Raw genomic sequence first — 16,544 nt, forward strand, 5'->3', positions numbered from 1 at the left:
ACAGCCAGCAGTAATGAAAGAGTCTCTGCGGACGGCCCAACTTCTCGTAGGCCCCATAACAGCTCCTGCCTTTGTCCCGTTATGGAATGACTTACTCAACACTTCCTACAAAATAAGCACACAAATGCCAAAAGGCATTTCTGCTGCTATTTAGCAGCTGGTTTTGTGCACCATCCCACCCCTGACACCTACATGTGTATGTTAAGAGGAAATGAAGCACTTTCTATTCCTACAATCTGACTCTGGGAAGCTCTTGATGAATTGCCACTGGTATGCTAGCAACTCCCATTAGATTAAATGCAACTTTTGTGTATGTATGTGTTTACGTGTTACATAAAAGTAGCTCTACTCCATAATATTGTTTTATAGGTCGAGTTAAATTACCCTTTAAGTTGATTTCAGTTTTGATCTTATTTCATTTTTTGCAAGACATTTGGCTATTTAAAAACTTCAGGTTGACCACAGATTGTTTGAAGCTAAAGGTTCTGTGCATTTAACCAGTATATCCTTTGGTGTGTAAATGTGTGTGATTGTCTCTGTGTGGCCTGGCCTCTCTCCCTGCGAGGTGCCCCGTCTGCCTCTCTCTGAGGTTAAGGATATCCCTTGGCTAGCTGGCTACCATCATATGAGGACCAAAAATACCCAGGAGGTGCCCGGAAAAGTTGACCGGCAGGATTACGGCCAAAGACAGCAAGCAAACGACTGTCATGAGCAGGATGATGTGGCGCTGGAAGGACAGGTATGTGACGGCGTCAATGCCGCATTTGCTACGGATCTCCTCATCCCTGCGGAGAAGAGAAGAAGAGGGAAACTTTCAGAATCCTTAAATACCAATAATACCAATAGGTATTCCAAACTCTCCAAACAACAAGACAAAAAGAAGGATGCTGCAAATTGTTTTTGAGGCGTCACTGTTGAAATTCACGCTTGTGCAGATAGTAATCAGAGGGGTGCAATCTTAACCAAACACATGCATGCAGTCCTGTCCATTGCCAGCACAAATGGGCCTATAGCTTATACCTCATCATGAGTAAAACTGTGGCACCACTATTTGATGCCAGAAACTGTGGTTACTAGGCGGGTGGTTCAGAAAACCCAGTGTCATAAAATAGAACAAAAAAAATGCATGGAAAAAAAAAAAAAGAAAAGAGGTGTACGCTGGTCTCATGGTAGCCCACACATTGAGAACTCGCAGGGTGGGTTTGCACTTTCCCAGGGATCCCAGGGTGAGCCACTGGCACGAGAGCTAAAAACAGAAGCACGCAAATGCCACCATAATACTATGGAAACCATGGATACCATGGAAATCGCTTTTTTACGGGCCTAAATCTGTTGTGTGCAGTCAGGCTCGGGTAAAGTGCAAATATTCGACAGGAAGCCGTGGCACCAGTGGTTGCACGAGCTCAGACTCGTTTGTTTTTGCTGCTAAATGAGCTATAACACAAGACTTTACATTTGACAGTGACATCAGCTTTGAAGACAGAGGGCCAATAAAACGATGGAACCTAGGATGAGAGAAGGGTAAAATAATTATAAGGGAAACTGCTTTGTATACTTACTTCATATGGTAAAGAGATGCGAGCCACGAGCAGAAGCCCTGGAAGGAGACGAGAATCATAAAACATCCAAATAGATCAGTTATTAAAGATAATAAATTACATATGTATGCAAGTCTGTGCACACCACATCTGGCTACTTGCATCCTCTATTTGCATAGTAATAAGGTCTGCAGAGTGACATAGAGATGGAGGTTTAATAGGTCTAGCCTGGAGCAGTAACCACTTTACTGCAGCCTCAGCTTTGTGTAGGCACAGGGCGATGACTCCAGTCTGACTCTTTGTCTTACACTGTTATAAACATGCAGGGAGTGACCTCAGTCTATCACATAGGTGTCATGGTGTCACAGACAGCCCTGCTGAGTCATGATCCAAACTTTCCTCTTACAACAGTCATCTTAGACAAGAGGGACTTTATTACAAAAGAGCAGCATGCAGCATTTTTAGACATCAACTATGCCACTGACAAATTAACTGTGACATCTCATTATAATTACTGTAAATAAATGAGTACATGATCAGGAAGACTGGTAGACTGTCTAACATCAGTGGTATTGCTGATTATAGCATTCTCAAAGACGAGATGTTTTTATGTTTCCTGTAATACTCTAACCTTCATATTTTGTAGTGTGAAGACAGCTGGAGTCTGACAGTCTTCTCCTCAAACACTATGCTTCTTTACCCAAATTATACTATTTAAAGGTACCCTGAGTTTTTAACCACTAGTAGAGCAGTGATAGGATGAGCAGGTCACAAGTATGGAGGTGACATAACATAGCATCACTGCCCGAGACGGGGATGTATGTAAAATTTCACCTTTAACGTTGTCTTCTGTGTAATCGCAGAGTCATTAAATCAATTTCTCAGACTTTATCCGACTCTAAAACTAAATGAAAACCATGTGTTGTAACCCTGAGATAAAATGCTAGTGCACTACAGATTTCCCATCCTGGCTTCATTTCCTGCACACATGATGATCCTGTGTCTGCTGAGCTGCACTGGCCAACAGCAAAGGGAGAGACAGTGGAATATTTTCCATTCTGTGTTTGATTAATCTCGTTCTGCACCGGAGCCGAGGGTGGCAGGGCGACGGAGCTGGTCGCAGGAGTGGCGGGGGAAAGAAGGCAAAGCATTGAATGGAAAACGTGAAAATGTCTGAATATTAGAATGGCTCTTCCTCAGCGGACAACACCAAAAAAACTGCACTGTTTTTACTGCAGTAGTAAACTAGTTTACTTTCCTGCAGTGCAGCTTGTTTAGATGTATGCATTTAGCAGAGCTAGCTCTAGTTAATTATACCCAGCAGCTTCAAATAAAAATTCTAGGTATTAATTCTAAAAGCGGCATTATTTTTTAATTTTTTTTTTTGCCCAGCAGACAAGAGGCTAAGTCTCCTATCTTGTTTCCACCATTTAAAAAATAAAATTCAAAAATACTTTAGCTTCTAAATGTGCCATCATGCTCACCAGGTAGTCACTAACTTTGGTGCAGGGCAGAGAGCATACAGTGGGTTTATTTTATTTTATTTTTTAATTTTTTTTAAAGCAGCTGTTGCTGTGGCTGGAAACTATGATGATAAGAGTAGGGCTTGAGAAGCGTAAGACCAAAACAATGAGCTAAAAGATGCCAAAAAAAAACACACCATAACACTGAGGGGAACTGTGGAGATGGGTGATAACTCTGTGGGTTTGTCACCACTAATGATTCCTTTCACATTACACATAGTTATTTCATACATTATGAATAAAAAAATCGTAATCAGTGCAGCTTTAAAATAAGGTCACAGTAAAAGACGGCACTCTAGTGTAAACTCAGAATGTAGCAATGCAGGTTTTTGAAAACAAAAACAAGACTTTGCAGCTTTTTTATGAGGTTAGAAATGCCTTCAGCGTCTTTGTTAGACCTTTAGGACACATAAAATATGTTTTGTTGAGAGAGGCTGGATGTAAACAAAACAGTCTTTGTTTATGGAGAACTCCTTTAATTGATCCGAGAACCGTATTTATGGCTTCCTAGGTGCTCTTAAGAACTGATGAAACTCTCAAACTGAAAACTCACCATGTCCTTGGTCTCAGAGTCAGAGGGGCTGGACTCTGAGGGAGACTTCTCTTTCTCACTTGGTTCTCCATAAAACAAGGATGTGAGACTGAAGTATAGAGAAAATATAAACAAAAGAATATCAGGATCATTGTGTTGATTATGGCCTGATTCGACCTTATCAGTATATATTAAACTCTGTGCTGTGAGGGAGATCACAGCCAAGACATAATATAACAGCCGCAGACAGTCCCCATCCAGCACCTGTCTGAAATCAATCCCTGTGCACATGAAGACATAAAACACATACAGTATGGTCAGATCTAATAAAGCCAGTGTGATGATTGAATTTGTGGATATTTCTCTGTGGGCTGTACTACTGACAGTTCAACAGCGCGTCAAATTAAGCAGCATAATTGAATAAGTGTGAGAGAGGACCGCTTGGCAAAACACACAGATGCTGCTTGCCCTCGGGTGCCATGAAGCTGCTGTCGGTCAGGCAGAACTAATCAAGCCCACACTCCCACGGAGAGGGGACTCAGGTCAAGCAGAGGAAAACTGCTGCAGACTCATGCAGACTGCTGGGTGAACCTGGACTTTTTTGCAACCTTGAAGATATTTGAAACACCAATTGATCAACAAGAAACATTAAATGGTTAAGTCTGGTCATATTCGTTGTTTTTCTTAGTGTCAACAAATCACGTGAAAAAGCCAAAACCAAAACTATTTTATCCAACCAACAAGTATTGTCTGTGTAGCCAAGATGTATCCTTATGTCCTGGTGGCTCAAAAGAACTTAAATGCAACAAATGTGTGTTAATCTGCAGCTGACAATAGTCCCAAATACATGCATTACTTACTTGTGTTTAATTAAGCAATGTTTAGTATTAACTGCAGTGCCCAGCAGGAAATTATATAGGTAGTGTTTTTTTGTTTGTTTGTGAAACATTTTTAAAGATTTATGTCTCCAAAAGCAACCAGTGGACGTGGGGCTGAGAGCCACAGACAAGGTAAGGAATCATAAACTTTTCAGAAAATATATTGTTGGTTTTGGTCTTTCGTTTTATTTGTTGACAATAAAAAGACAAACAAACAAACAAACAACAAAACCAGCCTTCTAGCCTTGTCCTTTAAATTACTTATCAAGTGAAAATGCCAAATATTGGCTGGTTCCAGCTTCTAAAGAAACAAGGTTTGAAGCTTTTCTCTGTTTTATATGATTGTAAACGGAACATCTTATGGTGTCAGACCATTGGTCAAACAAAAGAGCACTATAAAGATGCCACTTTGGAAAACTTTCTGGCATTTTTTACTTTATTTTCTGATCAATAATGAATATACTCAATAGGTGCAGCTATCAACTGAAAGGAGTGATGAGAATTTTCCATCTAGACCACTGTTTGTATGTGTTTCACTGTGAACATACAGAGGACATCAATCACCCTAACAACAACAAATGATTAAAGCAGAAGCTGCCTGCAGTAATTTGCTTTTTCCACAGTACCATTTACACTCAGCAGAGGGAGCCGGAGGCTGCAGCATCAGGAATCATGAGGGTTCCACTGAGAATTATTACTCCATCTTAAATGTTGACACGGCTCACAGGCGAGTGAGTGTATCCGGTTTTTTAGTGTAAGACAACGAGTGAGGGATTTACCTGTCATTCTCCATCAGCAGAGCCAGGCGGCCGTAGTCCCATGCAGCCTTCCTCAGGCAGGAGAAGATGAGCAACAGGAACTGTAACACAGAACAAGAACATGAACATGCAGAACTCCCTGGGAATCTGATTCTACACCAATCTCTCTCTCCTCTCTCTCTCTCTCTCACACACACACCACACACACACTCTGTCCTCATCTGCTCTGCGTCTATTAACATCCACCGTCTCGCCATACTGCTTAATTTGAAAGCTGGGGCCCATCTCTGCATTCTCATAAAGAGCCTACAAACAACAGACAGGTTCAAAATGCAACAGCAATAAAGAGCCATCTTCTTTCTTTAGAGTAGTATGTGGTTGTCTTGGAAACTACCAGAGACAGGTCAGCGTGCACACGCGAGCGCATGCTGCGCACTAATGACGAATGAGTGTGGTCAATAGGGAGAATAAGTCTAAATAGCCTCCATTCTGTCACAAATGGAGAGCAAACAGCACATCACAATGAAGTTGAAAACCCCCTATTCAATCACATATTACAGCACACAATAGTGGATTCATGCTGAACTGCCCTGGCAAAATATCTAAGAGGCTAATTGGAGGATGATGGATGAATGTTGGCAAATGCAACTGGAGTAAAAGTGCTGATGAATGTTTGATTTTAATTATGGCATTAAATCATTTGAGTTAAGAAGGTATTCAGTTAAGTAGGTGGGGATGACAGCCATGGTAATAGGAAGAAAGCTCCCATAAATGTTGAATGATTCGTTCTTTAGTGATTTAAAGCCATGCATAGACAATCAGGGCAACCTTGACTCAGGCTTTTAGATGAATAATGAGCATCGGTTCACATTAGCAGACAGGGCCCAAACTTCTTCTCTAAATAAGAATCTCCCCATTATCTCACTGTTTTCTCAGTGTCCATATCTCCTCCCTGATGTTTTTGTTTTATTCCGTCTTAATGCGTGGGCACGCTCTCCTCGAGTCCCGCAGATGATTTATTCTGTATGATGATGGAATTGATGCAGAGGCGTGCTCCCGTCACCTGGGGGGGGAAGCGTGCTTTGACTCATGCTTGTCATTAAGAGAACGGCGCTCAACCCTCTGTGTTGTCTTGACAACCGGGCAGCAATAGAATGAGCCAATTAAAAGACGGAGGTGGCAGATTGAGAGTGATATCGGTGCAGAGATCAAGCTTGACAAGGCCTGACAGCGGAACCGAGGTAGTTGACAACTGAAAGTGGAAACCTATTATTATCCGGAGACAGGAGGAGAAATGTGCAACTATGTTTGTAAACAGTGCACACACTGTGCTGAACAATGTGAACACAAAGTTAAGACGTGGAGCTTTTTATCCATGACATGCACAGAATAATAGATTTGCATTTGTGTGTATTGACGTACATCATTATGAGAACCAAAAGCCCAGATTAGCAGAGGCAAAAAAAAAAAAAAAGAATAAAAGAGAGACAAATAAAAAGCTCCAGTGTTTTGGCAGGCATAAATTTCTTACAAGGTTAATTCAGGGTAAAGGTTACTTTAGTTTTCCCTCAAAGAGCAGCACAGATTAAGGCTGATAAGTTCAATTTTGTGACATTTCCAGTGGTTCATTCCATACAAAATACCCAGATTTAGTCAAGTATGCTTCCATAAAGTTTGGGGACTTGTGGGTAATAGATATGAACACAAAATCTAAGCAGCATAGGCCGAGAAATCCTGACCTGGGTCAAACTCCAACTACCATTGATCTTATAATTGTCATGACGTCTTTCAAACTCCATGCCCCCTCTTTTGGATCATAGGCTTTCTGTTACAAATTTGTTTTCTTCAAATCCATGTTGAAATAACTCTGATGATATCCTTAAGGTTATTTCTCACACTTCAGAGAGCTCCTGAGCCAAAGATAGAACAATGTTTTTAGGGGCTGACCACTAGCCCTCATTAATATCTGACCTGATGTGTAAAATTGGTGGAATGCCCTTTTAAAAGACCTGTCGGACGAATTAGGGGAGATATGAAGTTTCTTTTGATTACATCTGGATCACAGATTTTGCCTTTAAGCATCATCATAATTACACACAGCAGGAGGAACAGACATCCTGACATCCTACATTCATAAGCCATTGAAAATACATAGACAAAGTCTGGTATGATATACTGAATACACTTAACATTGATCTTACCTGATATAGATTTAGAGACTAGGTGTAGGTTTTTATGAAGGCAATTATTAAGGTTAGTTAGGATCTGGAGTGACAGTTAAAATCATATGGGTTTACTGTTAGGATTACAAATATATTTAGGCACTTGGTAGTGAGGGTTGAGGTTCAAGTTATAAAAAGTCATTGGAAGATCCTCACAGTGAGCTAAATAATGAACATGTGTGTGTGTTGACATGTTTCAAACACACAGTTTTGTCAGAATTCATGTCACACATTCACATGTGATGTCCAACCTCACTAAGACTCTTGATGCAGCTGTTGTACTTCATTATCATCAAGAGCAGAGTGAGGTGCTGGAGACAGGATGTCCATTAGAGACCACATTTTTACAGAAGCAGCCCTCCGACCATGTACCACCTCTTGCTGTCTGATTGAATCAGGGCTTTTCATAATATCCCATCAGGGTGTTGGCAGTTTGGATATATTCAGAAACCTTGTAGTCAAGGCCCAGTGAGCTCATCTGGAGTGTACAAGACGAACAACAAGCTTCCTGACAGCAAACATGGTTCTAACTAGAGCTGAGACGGTTAGTTGATTAACTAACTACTATGTTTAAATTTTGTCACAATTAGTTAATTAGTATTTAATTAGTTAGTATTTTTAGTAAAAACAGCAAAAATATATAGTTTCTGCTCTCTCAAGTTTGAAGACTTTATGATTTGTGTCTGAATAACTGAATTTCTCTCAGTTGTGGATTGTCATTTGGACAAAAGTTTTACTACACCACCGTGAATTTTGAGTATCTGTGATGGCAATTTTTGTGTGTTTTCCTGCTATTCTATAGACCAAACATTTCAATAAGAAATTAATCACTTGATTAATCAATATATTAGAAGGTGGGCTTTCGAAGTCTATGTCAACTGGCTGTGACTTCTCTGGAGTTACTGTTGAAACTGTGTATAATATTGTCTGTGTGTGTGTGTGTGTGTGTGTGTGAGTCTATACCATCCAGAGCACCACATTGATGGCGAGGACCGTGGGCACCCCTCCAAACGGCAGGCCCTGGAGGACGCTGCTGCGGGAGTGGGAGCGGTAGCATCTCTCAGCCGTGCTGTTTTCTTCCCTGAAAGATTCCAGGAAGCTCAGAACGCTGAGCTCCACGGCACTCCCCTCCACAGGGGGCGCTCTCGTCACAAAGAGCTCAGAGTGCGCCATCAGCACTGGACCATACCTGAGGAAAAACAGAGGATAAAAGACAGAGAATGAGAATGATAAATTGTTGTATTGAGCTTTAAGCCACACCTGTTGAAGCTCTCAGTCGCCTTGGGACTTTCACATTGACTTGTAGTGCTGTCACATTGGATTTACTGATAATCAATAAATACCATCTCTTTAATAATCCTGTATATGTTGTGATTGAAGCTTTTGCTTTAACTTTTAAACTAAACAGTGGCAATTTTGAGATAATTCTTAATCCTAGCATCCCATCTGTTGAATACCCCCCCAGTCTATTCAAGCCTGTATTTACAAAGAAGGAGAATTACGATGTTTGTGCATTCTAATGGAGACAGTGAGTACGGGTGTGGTGATGGCAATAACCACTGTAATTTGGACATAATGGACTGTGTTTCTTTTTAACATTGCTGTGACTCATTTTTATCAAACAAATGTCTGTCACTCAGTCTAAGTGCAATTTACAAGGAACAGTCTAATGACCACCATGGTCCATTAGCAGCCATTGATCTGCGTCTGTGTTTCTTTATCTGACAAATGGATAGTGGAGATGTCAAATGAAAGCAACAAACTGACTGGATGACAGATTTAGTTTAGGCTCTTTAAAAGGCCTTAATATGTAAAAGGAAGATTGTAACAAATCCATTTACTCATGTAAACAAGACAAGATTTCTGTTGTGAGAATGATGAGACTCAATTTAACAGTACAAGAGTAAAAGCTTAAGCTGTGTACTCAACTGCAAGTTTGAACAGCTTGTTGAGGATTGGCACTTTCTGTGTGTGGAGCATGCACAGGATATAATCATTCACACTGCCATGACCACAGAGTGTAGGCCTGAACCATCTGTCCTCCAGCAGCACGCACTCTTTTCTTTTTGATCGATACAGTCCTGACTCCCAGCTGCTCAGCTTGTGTACACTCCTCACTGAATAAACAGTCTGAGAAAATGGAGCAGCAACGAGCGGAGTGCTGACAAAGCTTTGCATCAGTACTGCGAATTCACCAGAGCGAAAGACGTCAATCATCAGATTTTCATAGGGGAAGAAAAACATGAGATTCCACAATATTGTCAGGGATGTTTTGACTGTGACAGAACGGCGTGCTCTGTAGTAAACACGCTATTTTGCTCTGCAGCGGTAAACGGCAGCCAAAACTGCATCACAGTCCTCTGCTCTCCAACTCTCACAAGAGCTGCAAGGTAACAGGAGAATGGGACGAGTGAGAAGAGGCAGAGGAAGCTAAAGGCCTCCAAACTGGCACACATTACTGAACCAAACCTCGGTGTGATTTATCACTGCGCCAATGATGTCACTTCCTGAGAAGCTCAATCACAGTTTAGTGATAGCATTGGCCAAACGGTGCTTGTTGTTGCAACAGAAGCCACAGCAGGATGTCTAGTGTAGGAGGCAAGCTGATCAATGGCAGTGCTGCTGGACCTCTGTACATCACACTGTCAAGAGAGGTCCGGTGAACAACAGAAGTATAAAAATACCAAGCCGGTAATCTTTTAGCAGCTCTTTCTGCACCACTGTAAGCTCATGTTGTGAAACTGTATAGCTTGCAGTCAATATTCAGATTCTGTCAGATACACAGCATCTGAGCCTCCCTGTGGAGAGGACTGGGGAGGAGATTCCCTGAGGATGGATCACAAAGCAAATCCATAACACACATACACACACACAGTCTGCAGAGCTGTGTTTCCACAGAAGCTGGTGTACAATACATCATGCTTTCTCTCTCCGCCGACAATGAATTAAGCCATCAATGTGGACAAAAGGATCATTTTACTGCTAAAAATGGATTAATAACCACACAGGCTTACAGTGCAAGGAGGGAACATCCAGTTTTCTGAAGAAAGATTTAAACAGAGACTCCTACCCTCATTAAATGGTTGATTAAAAGATGGTTTGTGTCTAAAATTGTCATTTTGGGAAGACATTTTCAGACAAACTGATTAACTAACTGATTGCCAAGAGATTGTAAAAGTTCTGACATCAACAGAAAAACAAGTCACCCAAAACATCCAGACTGAGTCTAGTTTCTTTAGAGAAAATGCATGGCTTGTAGTGGCACCATGGTGATACTGTTTGTAGTATTCGCCTGCTTTTTAAAATGAATTCAGTCATCACGTCAAAAAGCCTAATATAGATTGCTGCAGTAAAAAGTGAACTATCCAGTGCCTGTTTTTATATTCCTGAGATGAGCTTATGGTAGCAAACAAATCAGAGAGCAGCTGTGTAAACTGTGCAACAGGAGCTAAGTTAAACAGAAATGATGCCCTGTTGTGAAGGAAAAAACACAACCAGCGAGCTGGAAACTGGAAACATTAACAAACTTTGACATGCGGAAGCTTAAACAGACCTTTATCGGCTCATTGAGCTGTTTTTCTTCTTGCATCAGACGAGTCATTCACTTCGAACGCTGCCGGCTGCTGATGCCAACAGTGAAACTCTTCCTCTCCACCTCCGGAACGGAGCGGGATGCTGAGGGATACAGGCTGACTGTGGTGTGGCTTCACACAACATTTGGACAAAACGTCACAGCATGACTCAGCAGTTTAACCATGAGACTCTGTGGATTTTCTCTCATGTACAAACACTCAAACATGCACACACGCACTTCCATGGTATCCATTTCTTCTCCAGCTTATTCAACTGAAAATCTGAAGTCTCTCTAATCCCTTCCCTCTGCTCATTCCTCTCCTCCTCATCCCTGAGTCGGGCTTCCAAGCCAACGCAGCAGATTACAAACTGATGTTTGGCTCGAGAAGCAGTGTTGTGCCTCCCGCTGGCAGCATGAGTGAAATCTCTCCTCTATGCTCAGTTAAACTATTATGATCACAGATACTGAAGTCAGTACAGGAGCCGCGAGCTGATGATAAGATATACCTGACTTTGAGTCAGAGACAGGAAAAAGAGGAAAAAGCTAGCTCAGGTCAGCTAATCAGCTTATTGCACCAGAAAAAACAGCTGAGGTATCTGTGTATGTGTGTGTGTGTGTGTGAGAGAGAGAGGGGATATTATCCCTGAGGTGATTCAGACAAAACAATTAAATTGTAAGTCAGAAGATCGATAACTTGCAATAAACCCTGATTCAATCCAGATATCTATCATCACTTCCTCATAATATTTTGATTAAATCAGCTTCTGTTGTAGCCGTAGCATGGATTGTGTCAAAGCACCATTATTTTGGTGGTGTCACCAACTACATGCTTTGGCTTAAAATAGAAAGCGTCTACAGCCATGCTAGTGATTTTATGAAGCTGTTCCTAGGCATAGCAGTGTTAATGCTAGCATGGCAACACGCTCCCAATGACAATCGAAAAATGCTGATATTTGGCAGGTATGTTACAGCATTCACGATCTTCAGAACCATACATGTCAACCTAATGGTGATGTCTCAAAGTTAGACAAAGTTGCAAACATCCCTGTCTGGGAACATGAAAAGTTTATGCCTGAACCTTCTGGTAGATGGTGAGATATTCACAGGATAAGCAGAAACTCTAACCGCCTGGTGGCAGTACAGGAAAAGACAGGGGATCAACAAAGTCATTAAGATTCATCCTCTTGGTACCATTGGATAACTATCCCAAATTTAATGGTAGTCCAGCCCATAGTTGTCAAACCATCACTAAAAACCGAAAATATCATCCTCCTGAGTAGGATTCATCCTATGGGGACTGTGAAAATGCCATGATATCCAATAGCAGGTGACATATTTCAGTCCAGACCAAAATGGTGGACCAACCAACCTACAGACTGACATCCATAGAGCAATTAATGGCTAAAAACACTGGGGAGATAGAGATGGATGACATGCAACAAAGCATCAGTACCCACTACTCACTTTTACCATCCTTTAAATCAGTGCTTTGTCATGCTGACATGAGAAGCTGAGTCTGTGTTGTCATAAAGAAAAGCCCTGACAGGAAACACCTTCACAATTACACATTTTTTAAAGGGGTTTGATCCTAATACCCAGTTGCACCAAAGCCTAATCAACACCATAAAGTATTTACTGGACAGCCCCGGAAGAGCTTTCCCTCCTCAAGATACATTACACTGCCTGAGGGAATGAGAGAGAGATGATCCCGTTTTGCCAGAGAAATGAACCATAAATAAAATGTGAACTTGCGTTGACTTCCAAACCTCTGTACCTAATCAACTGCCAGTCACTGTGAGATAAAAGACTACCCACAAGGACAACTTGCAATCACCATAAATAAAAGAATAATCGCTTCAGAGCTGTCTTCTCGACTGTACTGACTGCAGCCTTGTTAAACATGCAGTTGTCCCCTGCCACAGTTGTGTTTGTGTTGGCAAAGACTGTTCTCGGTATGAGACAGCGATACCTGCATAGAAAGGAAAGGTTTGACATTTCCCCCGTCACTGGCTTCATTTCAAAGGCCCCAAGCAGGTAGAATATGTATGAGTGTTTTTTATTCTGCACTCTGCATGATAATCCAAAACTGAGACCCTGATTATGGAAATTTTAATGTTTAAAGGGTAAAACAATCCTTGACTGCAAAATGATGCAAACAGCTCTTGGTGAAAAGAATGTCAGCTTTAAAGCTGCATTCATTGTTTAATGGCCATTTGTGGACAGTGGAAAGAGGTGAAATCACAACAACTGACACATTATCACGCTATTAAGTTGAAGAAAAAATAAAAAGAAACGTTGATGAACTGATGTATGGCAAAAAAAAGCATTTTTGTTTCTGGACAGCTGGAGAAATTGAGTAATATTCTTTGTGTCCTTTTTGCATTGTTTTGGTCTCCGGTAACTCCTGAAGGCCATATGTCACTTTAGTTTTTAGATGCTCACCAGCTAGTCACTAACTCTGTCCATGTGTGGTGCTTGCACCTGAAAATAGCTGCCTGCTGTGGCAGAACCTAAAAGATGCTAACATTGAGCTGAAAGATGCTCCATGTAGCTGATGGGAAGGTAGGTGCTACTGTATATCTCTGTTGGTTAGTTTCAATTTTTCCACTACTTCTCTTTCTTGATGTACGTAGTTTATCTGTGTTTAGAATGGTGTCACACATTGAAGACTGTAGACTTGACCTATATTAGAGTAATTGTTCAGTTTCCTCTGACAGGCGTACCTGAGGTTTTTGTCTCCTCTGAGCTCTGTTGAAGTTGTTTCTTCAGAATTGAAGTCATTTTATATTGCCTTTTTATATCATTTTGTCCACCCCCTGTAGCTTTCCATCAACACACCAAAGAGCACCTGTGGTGTATTTTCGATGCTTTCATTTCCTGCAGGTCACAGGTAAGCCCTCAAATAATCCGCATGGGCTGGAGACTGAATAATGATTTAATAAAATCTTATCAAAGCGGAGCTCAAATATAACTGTAGCCTAAGTTGACAGTTAACAGACACAAGGGTTGTAATGAGACTTCTCTAGCTTATCAATGCTCTCATTCATTACATTCATGGCAAGAAGTGTCTGGACACCAGAACATTACATGACTATGCGATTGCTGAACATCTCATTCTTAAACCATGGGCATTAATATGCTGCTATAACAGCTCCTGCTCTTCTGAGAAGGTTTTTTTATAACATTTTGGAACCTGGCTGCAGGGATTTGCTTTAGTCCTTACTTTGTGCTGTGGGGCATTGTCACAATGAACAATGACGGTTTTTTTTTTTCAACTGTTGCAGCTAAATCGGAACTGAGGTGCCCAAACCATTACAACTAGACATATTTTGCCATATCTACTGTGTAGTTTGTTGATATTATAATGGGGATGGGAATGCATCTTATTCTCATCTCCACAGGAGCTACAGGCCTCTGCTGCGATGGCTCTGGTTGGAGGGTGGTGTTGTGGGGAGTGGAAGGGCAGAACCAGCCTGAGGGGGAGAGACGGGCGGAGGTTTTCAGCACAATCTGCTCACCACCTGCTCAGTGGAGAGGAAGGGAGGGGGCTTTACTCTTTTCATACCTCACTCTCTCTCCATCACACAACACACAAACAAAGATCACTGAGGTGTGTCTGCTCAGAGCACGTAGTTAATGCAGCATCCACCCACAAGCCAGCCGCTTCTCGAAAGCTGAATGAGCCATAACATGACTGGAGCGATGACTGCACGCACGGGCCATGCTCAACAAACCTAACACCTGCTTTCTGTCTGGCTGCACATGCTCAGTAAACCCCCAGGGAAAGCAGTCGCTGTGTGTCTGCCCTGTTGCTGCTGCTGCTGTGTGGACTGGGCACATTCCTCATTAGGACCCATCTGGCCTCAGTGATAGCTCAGGTCTAACATGTATGCTGGATGACACTGAACCACTTCAGTAACCACAGAACCCAGAGTGATCTGTGTTTTTTCTGCATCCCCGCAAGCTTCTGGAAGATTCCCACCCACAGCTTCTTACACTGCAAAATCTGCTGGAGCTGATCCTAAAAATGGGCCTGTGAGAAAACCTGAGTCTCAGAGTCAAAATTATCTTCACATCCTTCCACATCTACCAAGAAGTGCAAACACTGCTCATCAGCACACATTCCTTCAGAGAAATCTTTACTCTCTGTAAGCATCACGACCATATTCAAAAGTAAAATGCAGTCACTCAACATACAGCATGTCAAAACAGAGCCTTATTGGCAGCATCACTTTCTCTAGTACAGACATTCATTCGAGTACAAGTGTGAATATATTGTGCTGTACCTCAATCCCTTTTTTTCAGGTCTGTTTAATAATAAATATGTGGTGGCATCATTACTCACTACTCATCAGTTCTGTTTTCCAGTTGCCTTGCTCCTGCATTTGATGTGCTCCTTCTTAATGCCACACTACTGCTAACCATATTCTAAAACATATCATGAGTTTTCTGGTTTTTAAAGGTTTTGACTGTGCTTAAAATTGATTTATTTCCTGTTAAAATTACATTGTAATTGTGTGGTAATGCAGTTGCCAGCAGGGACGGTTGGTATAGTGATCAAGAAAGCTCCAACATCTAAGGTTTGAGAATCGGTTGCTGAGCAGCAGCTTTTATAATTCAGGAAATGTCCAAATCTATTTTATTCTTTTCTCATCTTCTGTGTTTGCTAATTGTTTGTCTTGTGGATTTTTCTGAAAATACATCATCTCAATGTAAAGTCTTTTTGCAGGAGTATTTAACTTTCACTCTGTAATGAAATGAATGGCAGATAATGAAGGAGACCAATCTAAAAAATACTGTGAAGGAAGGCTGCAACTAATGTTTATTATCTATAATTATTTTCTTAAATATGTTTGGCCTGTAAAATATTACAAAATAGTGAAAAATTTTGTTTGTCACAACTTCCCAGAGCCCATGTTAACTAATCAATACATACAGATATTTACTTTACTATAATAAAAAACGAAAATAATCAGAAAATATTAACATTTGGGAATCTGGAGCCACAGAGTTTTTTGCATTTTGTTTTCTTAAAACCATGACAAAAAGAAATGATCAGTTATCAAAATAGCTGCTGATTAATTTCCTGTCATTAGCCTAATCAATTAATTGACTAATTGTTTTGGCACTAATGTGATATATACCATATGTCATTTGTAGTTAATGGAAAAAAGCAAAACTATTTTATTTAAATATAGCTGTGTATCAGCCAACAGGAAGATAAAAGCTGCTCATATCACACCATCTGATGTAACTACATGCAGTGAAGGAGCTACAAAAAGAGGTCCTGCAGTTATATCAGATAGGACTTCCAGCCCCCAGCGCATATACAAAAGGCAGAGTCAGTATTAAAAGTGTGACAACGAGAAGATGAGGCAGTCTGACATCTGTGTACGTCTGTGAATATCAAATACTGCTTCCTGGTGCTATAGTGAGCTCACGGCAGCATGTGCTTTGCTGGGGAGTTATCTGTGCACAATACATCAGTGACAACACCGCCAAGCATCGGCATCAGTGTG

The 16,544-nt window shown here is 41.2% G+C and overlaps 1 protein-coding gene across 3 annotated transcripts in view; it reads right to left on the reverse strand.

The window, feature by feature from the left end:
* The window catches only part of tmem63c (transmembrane protein 63C), a 30,544-nt gene that overhangs the window by 10,838 nt on the left and 3,162 nt on the right, over positions 1-16,544 (reverse strand). For all 3 annotated transcript variants that reach the window (XM_018690234.2, XM_018690237.2, XM_018690235.2), the window contains exons 2-6: positions 8,415-8,640; positions 5,251-5,330; positions 3,615-3,702; positions 1,560-1,597; positions 643-785 (exon numbers count right to left, since the gene is read on the reverse strand). In XM_018690234.2, the coding sequence (XP_018545750.1) occupies positions 643-785; positions 1,560-1,597; positions 3,615-3,702; positions 5,251-5,330; positions 8,415-8,624 (559 nt within the window). In that variant the 5' untranslated portion in view covers positions 8,625-8,640. The remainder of the gene's footprint in view (positions 1-642; positions 786-1,559; positions 1,598-3,614; positions 3,703-5,250; positions 5,331-8,414; positions 8,641-16,544) is intronic.

The sequence above is a fragment of the Lates calcarifer genome, linkage group LG19 (genome assembly GCF_001640805.2).
Source record: "Lates calcarifer isolate ASB-BC8 linkage group LG19, TLL_Latcal_v3, whole genome shotgun sequence".
NCBI classification, from domain to species: Eukaryota; Metazoa; Chordata; class Actinopteri; family Centropomidae; genus Lates; species Lates calcarifer.